Here is a 14,508-nt window from a genome sequence, read left to right on the forward strand (position 1 = left end):
CATTGAAATTAATATAATGAGTATTGTTGTCGTAATGTTCTACATTTTGTACTCTTAAAAAGATGAATATTATCTTCGTTGTTTACTATTGTCTTATTTAATAAAGCTGTTATTGTTATGTTTTAGATTTCATGCTTCATATCAGATGTATTACGTCTTGAATAAAAGTATCAAGGGTTTTTGTTAGTACTATACTGACTATAGTAAAGGTGGAAAAATAGATCGTTTTAGGTGTCCTGCTTTTTGGTCAAATGTCCCGACAATTTTTTATGGAATGTCCCGCTTTGGACCTAAAAAATTATGGCATGTATATGTCCTTGATGCCAGACCCAAACGCTCAAGAGTCTGACAAGAAGAAGAACGTTTGTTAAACGCGTTGGACGAGAGAGTTCGCCAGTAAATTAAGCTGCAGGAGAAGTTGCTGGAAATGGTCAAGCCACCTTCTGCACCTAGCGAGCAAGATACCTTCTGTGATTGGGTAAAGTATGTGATGGTTGACCTTTGCCCATAGTTGTGGCGCCAATTCCAACAGGAGCAAACTAGCCTCCTATATAAGTACATTATATGGAATATTTATGGTTTGACATAATCAAATGTAAACTAATCAAATGACATAATCCATATTTATCTAAAGTAGTTTAGATATAAAAAAGATACCCAAAGACAGTTGATGTTTTATTAAATTTTTAGCCTATATGTTTAATATTCTTGTAAACATTTTTATCAGACCTGTATATACTATAGTATCAAGTATTATCTTTAATAATACATATTGTAAGCTTGTACATACATGTATAGTGATAACATATATATATTCAAATTGATTACTTCTCTAAATGTTAGCAGTCTACATATTCCAATTGATTACCACTCTTTATGATAACAGGCTTTGTGCACATGTGTTCCAACTAATTACAACTCTTAATGATAACAGTCTGCGTTTTCCAACTGATTACATTTCTTGATGATATCATTGAACGTATTCAAATTGATTACAACTCTTTATAACAGTCCAAGTATTCCAAATGGTTACAGCTCTAAATCATATTGTCCTGCCAAAGCACTGATCCTGCTTCTGAATTGAAATACAACTTTAAATACTCGCGTTGCTTCTTTGCTGCAGTGCTGTCCCTGTTTTGGCCAAGTGCACGTTCCACGTCCACCATGTTAGCATTGATCCACCATGCTCCGAGGACTATGTCATGGTTGACGTCCTCGTGGTCAACAACTGCATTTTGCAATGTTGGAAATTGCATCCTCATTAGGTTATGAAGGCAAACACAAGCTTCAACAATAAGACGTGCTGTTTCGGGTAATTGCTGCATCGTACCTTAAAGAACTTGCCAGCGCTGGGCAAGAATACCGAATGCATTTTCAACTATTCTTCTGCCACAAGAAATGCGATAGTTGTAGATGCGCTGCTCCTTTGTAAGGTTTTGAGCCGAAAAAGGTTTCATCATGTAAGTTCGGAGACAGAACGCATCATCGCCAAGAAGAAAGTATGGCATGTCTTGGTCGTCATTTGGAAGAGGTGATGGTGGTGGTAAACCTATAGATCCATTAGAAAGGCACTCCTTTAGCTCCGAGTTGTTGTAGATCATGGCATCTGACGACATGTATCCATCTCCCCCACATCTATCCAAAGGAATTTATAATCGGCATCAACTAATCCCATCAACACAATGGAGAAGAACCCCTTGTAGTTGTGGAAAAGGCTTCCACTACTAGGGGGATTTCTAATTGCAATATGCTTTCCATCTAAAGCACCACACTCGTAAAGGACGTTCCAGCAACGCTCAAAGTTGGTCGCCATTGTTAGCCATTCTTCAGGCGTTGTAGGACACTGAATTACCTCATCTTTGTATTCGTCGACGATTGGCTTGGCACACATCCTTCACTACAAGGGACAGTGTATTGGCCGGAAGTCGAAAGTCAAACTTCATGCTGGCATACAGATTGCCATTCGCCAGATGGTGTAGGGTTGCTGCCAATTTTGTTCCCGGATCGATAGCTTTTCTGTTGTTTGTATCTTGGTTGGAAATGCGGTGGCAAAGCCTTATCAGCAGCTCGTCAAACATTTCTGGTGGAACCCTTAAGAAATTTTGTAATGAAGCTGGGTCCTCTTGTCTTAACTCAGGCATTAGACGATTGAAGTGTCCAAACTGATCCCTCCAAATATCTCCTAACCAAGGTCTAACCCGGCATTGCCTCCGCCTGGCCTGCCTTCTCCTTCTCACTACCCCTAATACCACCTGCTGTTAGTCAAGTATCTGTTGCTGCTGAAGATTTAGAATGTGTTGTGCAATAAGTAAATTATTCATTTGCGCCGAAGGGCGCTGTGAAACATAATGAAGAAAATCAAGAAAAAAAGATTGCTTTATATAGGCGTCGATATGGTCGCCCTAAAGACGCACTGGGGTCGCAGTAGGAAAGCACTAGTCTTAGTTGGGTCGCAATAGACGCCGTAATGATGCAATGAAGTCGCAGTAAGGACGCCATAGTCGTTCTGAGGACGCAATAGATGTACAAAGAACGTACTAAAGTTGCAACAAGGTCGCCGTACGGTTGCCTTGCAGTCAATGATCATTTTCTTGAACATGTTCAAAGTAGTCGCCGTGGGCTCGCGTCCTGAGCAATTTTCGGCGACCTCACTGCGTTGTCTTGGTCCTTACTGCGTCCCTCCAGCGTCTATGGCGTCCTCACTGCGACCTGGGTTGCCGTACGCTGTAAGGACGCATTAAGGACGCCAGTCCTGTGTGATGGGGGTATAACCAATTAATTTATGCGACAAAGCAGTCAAGTCTTTCTTTATATTTTCCAAAATAGTGTTGATAAAAAGAAATGAAAATTGAGATTGTTGAAAAGGCACTATTGATAATATATAAGGCATTAAAAGTACATTTGTATGCATATGTGCCTACATACACTTACTATAGGCCTCTAGAAAGCAAAGAAATTGCAACAAAATGGCTGAAAAAGACTTATAAAGTCACTGCCAACATAAGGTTTCCTGGTCTCCCTCAGATGGTATCCATGTTTTCCCAAAATGGTCATTAAAAACGCAAATTTCTCCACAATAAATAGTTTTCTGGAGAAACCCTGCTGAGAGGTTATGGCAGACACATGAAAGTTTGTATACACCCTTTAATTATTGTAGTGGCTTGCAAATTAAAGCAGTTTTTCTCCCCTAAATGCTTGAACATAGCCCTTTTTGCCCGATCTTCTACTTCAGGGAGCCACATTTTGCTCATTTTTGAAGAACCAGGGAGCCACATTTTGCTCATTTTTTAAGAACATTTGTCAGGATTTTCTCTACATGTAGGCTAATACCTTTGTTATCAATGTTAATACTCAGTTGTTTCAAATTGGACTTTGAAAATTTTATTTTTTCCAATTTACTTACCCTATGTAAGTTCATGCCAAAATACACAGCACTGTCCCCTATGGTATTGCACGACTCAGGAGGTATCAGGTTTCCTGGGGTGTTCATACTACGTGTTTCAAGCTTTTTCATCAATTTAACCTAATGACATAGTTTTTTACCCATCATAGTCCTGTTGTTTTTTTAAACTAAGCTGAGATATTACTTGGAAAAATAATTGGACTAAAATGTGTGATGATGGGGCAATAAATATGGCCTCTTGTGTGTTAGCTAGCTTTTTTGGAGGGTTGACTTAGTGACCAAGTTTGGTTGTGTCATTACACCGAGTTCTAAAGATTATATACAATTACAATCAATGTTCTTACAGTTTCATAAAGTTTGAGAAATTAATGTGTTCTCTAGAGTGTTCATAAGCTTTTTCTGTATTTTGACCAAGTTACGTAGTTTTTAGGACCAGATGACTCAGCTTTAAACTTGACCAAGATATGTTTGGGAAAAATGTTCAGACATAAAGTTTCATGAAGATTTAGCAATCAAATGTGGTTAGTATGGTGTAACAATTATGTTTTGATGTCATTTGACCCACTGACTATGCTTTTGACACTACAAGAGGGGGTAATCACATGACAAACAAGATGTTGACGTCCATGCAGAGACAGGTATTTTTCACTGTTTTATACCCTTTATTTCTGTAATAATTGGTAAAATGCCGCTCATGTGTGAGCAATATGAGCAAGGAAGTGATAAGCATTTATTTTGTAATAATATTCGCTCTTTATCTCGACTTTACTCGCCAAGGTTTTCTAAGCGGGAGCTGTAATTTTGTGACCCACTAAGAAATTTTGCTGCAAGTAAAGTTGAGATATAAATTGAATATTAATATTATATCCAGTGTAACTGACATTCCCTGTAAAACGCGAATGCAATAAGGCTGTATCGAATGCGTCGACTTCGTTTAGGTATAATAGTGTTGATTAGCGCTAATTGTTAACAACTTTATTACCCATTGTGTGTGTTGTGTTTTTCATGGGTGTTGCAGATTATACAGCCAAAACACGGCGAATATGGATTAAAGACAATACTATTAAACGCAATTAAAATATGACGATGTGTGATCAACACCTGACTGAAGTATATTCTGTGCTATTATTACAAATTAATAAACAACGTATTGATTTGTGTTTGGTTGTCTGTGATTGTAATGGAAAAAGACTAATTGGCAATTGGCTTCGTTGTTTAAAACACTCGTTAACGGTTATCCAGTCCCACTTATCCGCTAATCATAACAAAAAACGTGTCAATGACATAAAATAATAAGGGACAGTTACTATCACCTGAAATAACAGACTTGTTAATTGGCATATGCCAAACAAGGCCCACCTCCTGCAAGTGACTACCAAGTGTCACCCCTCTTTCCCCAGCACGATTTTTTCGCAACCGCGTATTACATGTATTACAAACATTACAAACAAATCGGACGCTTTTTTTTTCAAAACCAGAAATGGACTAATTAAAGTGCTGACGAAATAGTCATTTTTTAAAAAGGACGAAATTTCGTGCTGATGAAAATGTATGGTTTCACAGTAAATGCTTATCACTTTTTTGCCAATATGGCTGTCAAGAGAGCATCATTTTAAAAAGTAAATGAAGTAATTAAGGGTATAAACCAGTGAAAAATACCTGTCTTGCACATTTTCATCTTGTTTGTCCTGTGATTACCCCCTCTGACTATATGGCAAAGTTTTGAAATAGGCGGATGTATCATAAGAACATTATGTTCAGATCAAGTTTCATAAAGCAATGCATATCGCTTCTAGAGTCTTTGCCAGCTGTTTCTATAATATGAACTAGTAACCTAGTTTTTAATCACACATGACCAAGTTTACAACTCGAACAAGATATCATTAGGAAAATTTGTTTGGACCAAATTTCATGAAGATTGTGCATTAAATACAGCCTCTATAGTCGTCTCAAGGAAATGTTGGGCATGGAAAACAAACGTGAAACAAAAAGCAAATACAATGAGCATGTTGTGCTCAGGTGAACTAAACATTCAATGGTGACATTATTTCAGAAGTATTTATTTCAACAAGCAATTTTTAAACTGAACTTTTAATGACTATTGCATGACCAGCATTATAAGTGTCTGTTACTCAAGAACATTGATAAATATGGTGTACAGCATAAGATTGTCCGGGTGCCGTGTGTCCGGATACCGCATAAGATGACACACATTGAAATGTCTGTCTGTCAGTCTGTCAGTTTATCCGTCAGATAACTTTTAAAGTTCTTCATATTTTTGTCATTAAACTTGAAACATGGATAGATGAGCCGGTAGGGGACCATATTGCTTGGCAATATCTTGTTATGGAATATTTCCTTTAAAGGAAGTCACTCTCAGGGAAATCGTGTTTAGGCAGAAAGCGTCGTGCCTTATTAGCCTGTGCTGTCTGCGGTTTTCCCAGAACGCAGCTCAATTAAACTTGATAATCTGTGGAAGCCAACAAATATACTGTTTTAATTTTATTTTCCAGGATCGACTGCGCAAGTAAAACCTTAAAAAATGAAGGCTTCTTTGGAATGTACAGAGGTATAATGTTACAGTTAGTTACAAACTTATTTATGCGGTCATACTAAATATTAAAACTTTCCTTGAGTCTGCCTTTAAAAACTGGTCTGAATTGGATGACATAACCGATGGGGATGTTGGTAGTTAGATTCATCAATAAGTCTTTTTTTTATGATTTATGTTGTTATTTTGGGGGCAATGTCATGAGATGACGCCTAGAATAGTCACGCTCAGTAGACATCGTCATTTATATTGTTGTTTATTATTGTCAGTTATATTTAATTACTGCTACCAGTATGTAAAACAACAGAGCTCCAGATAAGGTTTTGTGAAATTCTTAAATTACTACCAGATTTTCAAAAAGAATTCTTAACTCTGAAATTTTATTCTTAACGTTACTACTAAGTTTTGGAAAATAATTCTTATTTTTTATAAATGACCTAAAAATTAAATAATAATGGTTCTTTTCAAGCAAAAAAATCAAAATAAACATACTAGCAACTTTATACGAGTTCAGCAGTGTCTTTTTAGTATTATAATACAATTTTATTTTTCAAATACCTTCATATGCCCAAACTGTGCTTAGATTGCATGCCTTAGATGCATTTTTACATATTTCACAATTAAAACGCGTCTCCCCTTCAATCTTTTCAACAATTAGCCACGGGACTTGTCCCTTCAACTCGTTCAATGTTTTTTTGTGTGTTTAAATTTGAACCGGTTGTGTCGCGTTTTTGTTTAGCTTTTCCGACTGTGTCGGAAACTGAACATACAACATCGTATAAGATCATTTCTATAATGTCTTTCTAAACATTTAACTTCGGCTCACTTTGCGTACAATATGTTAAAAGCGTGTTTTTGGACGCTTTGCAGTTTTTAGGACGCTCTCTGGGCGCCGCCATTGTTTTTTGACAGATAGACTGTATACGCCGCTTTTTTTGGAAAAAATGCGCTTTGTTAAACAAACCCGATAACCATTCTATATAAGCACCGCAAAGATCTTTAATACTCGAAAAGAACTCAATAAAAATCGATACGAACCGATTTAAAAATAATATTCGTAACTTGATTTTGTAATTCTTAATGGTACGACAAGATTTTAAAATAAATACGTAACGGACTTAAAAATAATTCGTAATTACGAAAATACGACCCTTATCTGGAGCTCTGAAACAATATTTCAAACATTGCGATGTGATCTTTTTATTTAAATGAGTCTCGTTCTGGAAAACTGGGCATAATGCATGTGCATAAAGTGTCATTCAAGATTAGCCTGTGCAGTCGGCACAGGCTAATCAGGGACGACACTTTCCGCCTTAATTTTATAGATTTTTGCTAAGAAGAGACTTTCTTTAAACAGAAAATATCATAAAAGCGGAAATTGTCGTCCCTGATTAGCCTGTGCGGACTGCTAATCTGGGATAACACTTTACGCTCATGCATGATTCCCATTTTTTCTCAGAACGCCTCTCAAATAGACATTTGCAGTTTCAAGATGTTCATTTAAATTTAAATACAGGACATTTTTACCACGTTCATTTATTGCAGATATAAATGGCAATAAACTATTTGGCTGTGCTCTGTGAAAAAGGGATGTTTACTTCATGTGCATAAAGTGCCTCCCCTGATTAGCCAGTGCAGTCTGCATGGGCTTATTAGGGACAACACTTCTGCCTAAACTGGATTTTTGCTAAGGAGAAACTTTCTTGAAACGAAAAATATCATAAAAGTGGAAAGTGTCATTCCTGATTAGCCATGTTAGCCTGTGGGGACTTACATGCATTAAACCCCCTTTTCACAGAGCATTATTCATTGGTATTACCTTTGTAAGGATTAATCATGTTGAATTAAATATCAACAAAAACAAATTCAATCATTTTATTTATGTTCTAAATTTAATTAAACTTGATTCATTTTGAATATGAGCACCTTGAAATTTCAAATATCTACGACTTCAAAGAATAAACACAATCAGAAATATTGATTATCTGATGGTTTCACCTAAGATAATCATAAGTTTACCTCTTACTTTGGATTGTTTTAAAATATTGGCCATGCTCCCTGATGCTTCTTGACCGGTATGTCATAATTTGCAGGGTCTGGAGTGAATCTTCTCCTCATAACACCAGAGAAGGCCATCAAACTGGTGGGAAATGACTTCTTCCGTCACATACTGAAGAATGACAAGTGAGATATGGGTTTTTTGTGTTTTCATTACATTTAACCCATTTATGCCTAGCGTCTAGAAAAAAAACCTTGGCATTGAAACAGCGTAGACCCAGATGAAACACGGCATGATGTGGCGTCTCATCAGGGTCTGCGCTGTTTGCTTTAAGGAATTTCTGTAAGAAATATTCTAAATATACTAGACATACCTAATTTTGGAAAAAAATGATCTAATTTAGAAGGATGGGAAAGTACACTAGGAATAAATGGGTTAATGTATTACTGTGTTTAAGTCATTTAGTTTTAAAAGTCAATTATAGTATAGAAATGCTTACATTAAGCTTGCAAACAGTATGTAACTGGTGGCAGGGTCAGGTGTTGTCTCAGATCTTATATTTGTGCTGTGTTTGAGGAATCAGTTGACACTGCCCCGAGTGGCAGGGGAAAGGGCAGGCCTCTTTAAGATTCTATAAATTAGTTATGTTTATTAACCAGTTGATAATTCCACGTTTTTTAACCCATATAACCAAGATTTGATCTTGGCCTACAAAGTGTCCTATATATGCATTATGTTTACAGGAACAAGTTAACACTGCCCAGGGAGGTGTTGGCAGGGGGAGGGGCGGGCCTCTTTCAGATCGTTGCCACCACACCCATGGAGCTTCTCAAGATACAGCTGCAGGATGCTGGCAGGAGTGGTGTGTAACCTTATGTGGGATTTTATCTTTTATGCTTTCGACATCTGCACTTATATTTGCAAAGTTCCTTAAAGAAAACTTCAACTGTTTCATGATATGTCAGTTTACATATTATTTTGGTTGATAAAAGATGAAAATTTTAAACATGTACAAGCCAAATTGCCTAATTAAATTCATTCTTATCAAAATTTTTATGTCCCCCACTATAGTAGTGGGGGACATATTGTTTTTGCCCTGTCTGTTGGTCTGTTGGTCTGTCTGTTTGCGCCAACTTTAACATTTTGCAATAACTTTTGCTATATTGAAGATAGCAACTTCATATTTGGCATGCATGTGTATCTCATGAAGCTGCACATTTTGAGTGGTGAAAGGTCAAGGTCATCCTTCAAGGTCAGAGGTCAAATATATGTGGCCAAAATCGCTCATTTTATGAATACTTTTGCAATATTGAAGATAGCAACTTGATATTTGGCATGCATGTGTATCTCATGGAGCTGCACATTTTGAGTGGTGAAAGGTCAAGGTCATCCTTCAAGGTCAGAGGTCAAATATATGTGGCCCAAATGGCATATTTTATAAATACTTTTGCAATATTGAAGATAGCAACTTGATATTTGGCATGCATGTGCATCTTATGGAGCTGCACATTTTGAGGGGTGAAAGGTCAAGGTCATCCTTCAAGGTCAGAGGTCAAATATATGTGGCCCAAATCGCTTATTTTATGAATACTTTTGCAATATTGAAGATAGCAACTTGATATTTGGCATGCATGTGTATCTCATGGAGCTGCACATTTTGAGTGGTGAAAGGTCAAGGTCAAGGTCATCCTTCACAAGGTCAAGGTCATCCTACAAGGTCAAACATCATATAGGGGGACATTGTGTTTCACAAACACATCTTGTTAATCCAGACATTCTCAGATTTAAGGTACTTTAAAACATTTACTCCTATAGGTGTTTGGGTGGGCGTTTGTGTGTGCAGAAATTGCTTGTCCTACTTGCAACGTTATTCATGCAGAAATGATTTTGAAATAAATTTGCACTTTTGAAAGCTAAAGCAAGACAATGGGTTGCATGCAAAAACATATTGCTGCTGTAAGGTCACGGTCACACTGGACTCTTGTAAGTTTATGGATATTCTCGGAAGGTGAAGGTTTTTGTTGGCATCTGGTTTGTAACTTCTTTTGTCACACAACACTCATTTCTTTAGAGGGCGACACAAAATTAAAATGGAGATTCCATGTCCTGAGGACACATTTCTAGATAAATCTAAATAAATATCTTAATGCCGCAGTGTTATTTGGTGGACAAGATTGTCCTTCTTATTAATTTTAGCCTAATTCTGATAAAACTGGGCCTAATGCATGTGCGTTAAGTGTCGTCCCATATTAGCTGTGCGGCCGGTACAAGCAAATCAAGGATGACAATTTCTGCTTACGCTGGCTTTTTGTTTAGATTTTTCCTTCAAACAAGAAAATACGACAAAAGCGTAAATTGTCGTCCCTGAATAGCCTGTGCACACTGCACAAGCTAATCTTTGACAATACTGTATGCCCTTGCACTAAGCCCAGTTTACCCATAACGCAGCCCATAATGTTTGCTTCCAGCCTCAGTGGACAAGACAGCTGGAGCAGAAGGAGCGGTTAAACCCCAAAAACTTTCCGCCACAAAGATTGCCCTGGACCTTTTCAGAGAGAAAGGCATTTTGGGCATCTACAAGGGTTTCCGGGCAACCATGCTCAGGGATGTGACCTTCTCTGCCATGTATTTTCCTCTGTTTGCCCATCTTAATGCTATGGTGAGTATAAGCTTTTATGACCTCAGTATCTACATATGCCATGAGGCATATAGCAAATGGCCTGTCTGTTTGTTCTTAAGTTCTTCAATCCTTTACTATTTCAACCAAGATGAGAAGTTTTTAAAAACATAAATAATTAAAAGGAGAACTTTTACTACCTTGCTTTATTGATGCTTGACTTGATGATATCTTTGAAGACTGCCAACACTTCCTTATCACATGACCTTATTTGACCTCGGTAATGACCGAGAGTCGGACGCTGACTTATTCCTATGCGCCAAGGGAAATCAGAACTGTCCAGGCTTCCACTGTGGGCAAGCATTGGGTTAGGCTTCGAATTTTCAGGGTTCAATGTGAAATAAGGTTTGCATTCTTAGATCCGTATGTATATTGTTATGCCCCCAAGGATTACCTTAATGGGAATTTCGAGTGTGTTGAGTTTTGGCAGAATTATAGCCCTGTTTTTCAACTGTACTAGCATAGTCCTAAAATGTATTGTTTTTAACTTTTCTTTAATATCTTGTCAGATTTCGTTTATATTTTTGCAGTTGACCTTCATGTGTAGATAATTTTAAAGACAGGAATTTTGGCAGGAACCAGTTTTGGCAAAGATATGGCCCTTATATTGTTTTCGACTTTTGAATTTTTAGTCCCAAAATAACGTGTTTTCAACTATTGTATTGCTACGGGCTAGATCTTGTTGAAACTCTCACAGTTGAATGATCTAAATGTGTACATGATTGTATAGAAAAGACTTGGTTGTGACTGGTTTTGCTGAATTGTAGCCCCTGCCTTTTAACGGCAAGAGTAAAGGGTTAATGGAACAAGGCTGACAAAGACCTTAAGGTTATTTTGTTATTAATCACCTTTGTGAGTAGCTCTAGTTTGTATCAAATAAGAGTCATGCTGCATTTTATTCATGTGTACCTTTGTAGGGCAAGAGACGTGAAGGCAGTGATCAGGCAGTGTTCTATCACTCGTTCATATCAGGCCTATCAGCCGGATGTGTGGCATCCTTCAGTGTCACCCCATTTGACGGTAGGTCAAAAAATGGAGCCTGAGACTGGGAAAACTGGGCTTAATGCATGTGTGTAACGTGTCGTCCAAGTCTAGCCTGTGCTCTCTGCACAGGCTAATCAGAGAAAACTCTTTCTGCCTACACTGGATTTTGGTTTAGAAGAGACTTCCTTTAAACGAAAATTTCCATAAGAACGGAAAGTGTTGTCCCCTATTAGCCTGTGCGAATAGCACGCTAATCTGAGAAGATGTTTTATGCATTTGTATTAAGCACAGTTTTCTAAGAACGAGGCTAAAATAATGTAGCCTGTGACATGAATTGTTTCTGTGAAATGGTAATAGATTGCTATATTACTTAGATTATGAGTAAACATAATGTTTTAAAGAGTTATCTAAGAGTTTAAATAGTTCAATAAATAATGATTTTCAGAATTTCCAAATGTATTTTGCACAAGAAAGTTACTATTATGCCCCCCTTCAAAGAAGAGGGGGTATATTGTTTTTCACATGTTGGTCGGTCGGTCTGTCCGTCCACGAAATGATTTCCGGATGATAACTCAAAAATGCTTAGGCCTAGGATCATGAAACTTCATAGGTACATTGAACATGACTGGCAGATGACCCCTATTGATTGTCAGGTCACTAGGTCAAAGGTCAAGGTCACAGTGACTCGAAACAGTAAATGGTTTCTGGATGATAACTCAAGAACGCGTAGGCCTAGGATCATGAAACTTCATAAGTAAATTGATCTTGACTGGCAGATGATCCCTATTGATTTTAAGGTCACTAGGTCAAAGGTCAAGGTGAGGGCACAGTGACTCGAAACAGTAAAATGGTTTCCGGATGATAACTCAAGAACACTTAGGCCTAGGATCATGAAATTTCATAGGTACACTGATCATGACTGGCAGATGACCCCTATTGATTTTCAAGTCACTAGGTCAAAGGTCACAGTGACTCGAAACAGTAAAATGGTTTCCAGATGGTAACTCAACAATTCTTAGGCCTAGGATCATGAAACTTCATAGGTACATTGATCATCACTGGCAGGTGATCCCTATTGATTTTCAGGTCACTGGACTAGGTCAAAGGTCAAGGTCACAGTGAACTGAAGCAGTAAAATGGTTTCTAACTTATTCACACAATGGCTGCCACTACAACTGACAGCCCATTTGGGGGGCATGCCTGTTTTACAAACAGCCCTTGTTTGGGTCAAATTCACTTTTTTAGTGTAAAAACCGTTGATCCATTTAGAGAAAAGTAATATATAAATACCTATAATACAATATTTAATAGGTCTGCATGGATGAGTGTTGTATGTCATAAATTAGAGAAGATTTTATACCAATGCTTGTGGAAAATTGCCAATCTTTTAACAAAGAATGTTTGTGTTTTTTTTACTCTAGTTGTCAAGACGCGTTTGCAGACCCTCCATAAAGGGGCCGGGGAGCAATCATACAACGGGATAGTGGATTGTTTCAGGTAGGGGAAGAGAATGATTGATCTGCGTTCTTGAAAAACAGGACTTAATACATGATGCATAAAGTGTCATCCCAGATTAGCCTGTGCAGTCCTTTTAATACAAAGGATGCTGGTTCAAGCCCATATGGGGTCACACATTTGTTTCCTTTCTTAAATTCAATACTTGTTATTAAAATGAAGCTCTACAATGCCTTGGTTAAAATCTAGTTATTAATGGTATTTACTGGCATACTTCAAAAGGTGCCCCAATCTGTGAATAAGTCCCTTTAAACTTGAAAACATACCACTATTTCAAATTTGGAAGAAACTTTGCATGTTGGAAGAAGTAATTTTGTTTGAAATTTATTTTGTAACCATATCATATGGTGTCATAGTTGTTAAAAATGTCTTTTTTTTTTAAACACAATTTAAATTAGTATAACTTTGATACAATTTTTCAATTTATTTTGCTAAATGAGGTAAGTTTGCAACTTATGCTTCCTTCACTGTTTCAGAAAAGTGTACATGCTGGAAGGACCAAAAGCTTTCTTCAAAGGCGCGTTTTGCCGTGTACTGGTTATAGCCCCGCTGTTTGGTATCGCTCAGACTGTCTACTACCTCGGTATAGCCGAAAGGTTGCTAGCTGCCGTGGGTTATGAGACTCAATAACGGAGTTGACCTGATTGTTGTGTTATTGACATTTTTGTATGGGTATTTTTATTTCAATCCAGTTTATACTGGTTTTTCTGTTTCATACCAGTTGTTTCCCTTTCCTGTGTGAAAGTATACATATTTATTCAAAACTATATACTTTGAATTTCAAGTAATCATGTTTTTATTATATTATTTGTTATCAACTAATCTGAAGTAAATAGTATAGGTATGAAGGAATTCAACTACCAGTGATTTCATGACATTTAACTAGTTGTGATATACATGTGTACATGTATTTTTTACAGCCAAAACTAATGGACATCAGGTTTTTTTTTGGCCCGATTTTATAGCCGAAATTCGGCTATGTTCCCAATCCCAAAAAGTATACTTTTTTCCCAAAATGTGGCAAAAAATTCCCAATTGCCAAAAAAAAAAAATTTTTTTTTTTTTTTAGAAAGAATCTTATGTGTATTTTATCTCAATTTTAATTCAATTACATCTAACAAAGTATTATATGATTTTTTTCTTTTAATTTGAATGATTATAAAGAGTTAAATCAAATTTAGTATTTCCCTAATCAGTGGACTTTTTGTGTGGAAAAAAAGGCTAATGAATTTATTTTCCCAATTTTATGAAAATGCCGATAAAATTCCCAATTCCAAAGCCATGGGCTATTTTCCCAAAAATTGGAGAAAAAAAAAACTGGAGATTACTCAGCTACATGTATATAGCGGACAACTCAGCTACATGTATATAGCGGACAA

General features: G+C 37.0%; 1 protein-coding gene across 15 annotated transcripts in view; it reads left to right on the plus strand.

Moving 5' to 3' along the window:
- LOC127851512 (mitochondrial glutamate carrier 1-like) overlaps window positions 1-14,508 on the plus strand; it is a 32,569-nt gene extending 18,061 nt beyond the window's left edge. For 14 of the 15 annotated variants that reach the window (XM_052385321.1, XM_052385323.1, XM_052385324.1 and 11 more), the window contains 7 exons: window positions 5,917-5,972; window positions 8,048-8,138; window positions 8,697-8,815; window positions 10,422-10,612; window positions 11,548-11,650; window positions 13,036-13,111; window positions 13,606-14,508. In XM_052385321.1, coding sequence (XP_052241281.1) covers window positions 5,917-5,972; window positions 8,048-8,138; window positions 8,697-8,815; window positions 10,422-10,612; window positions 11,548-11,650; window positions 13,036-13,111; window positions 13,606-13,759 — 790 coding nt within the window. In that variant the 3' untranslated portion in view covers window positions 13,760-14,508. Of the gene's footprint in view, window positions 1-383; window positions 484-5,916; window positions 5,973-8,047; window positions 8,139-8,696; window positions 8,816-10,421; window positions 10,613-11,547; window positions 11,651-13,035; window positions 13,112-13,605 lie in introns of those variants that run through there. The other variant, XM_052385325.1, reaches the window with a different exon arrangement.

The sequence above is a fragment of the Dreissena polymorpha genome, chromosome 11 (assembly GCF_020536995.1).
Source record: "Dreissena polymorpha isolate Duluth1 chromosome 11, UMN_Dpol_1.0, whole genome shotgun sequence".
Classification (NCBI taxonomy): domain Eukaryota; kingdom Metazoa; phylum Mollusca; class Bivalvia; order Myida; family Dreissenidae; genus Dreissena; species Dreissena polymorpha.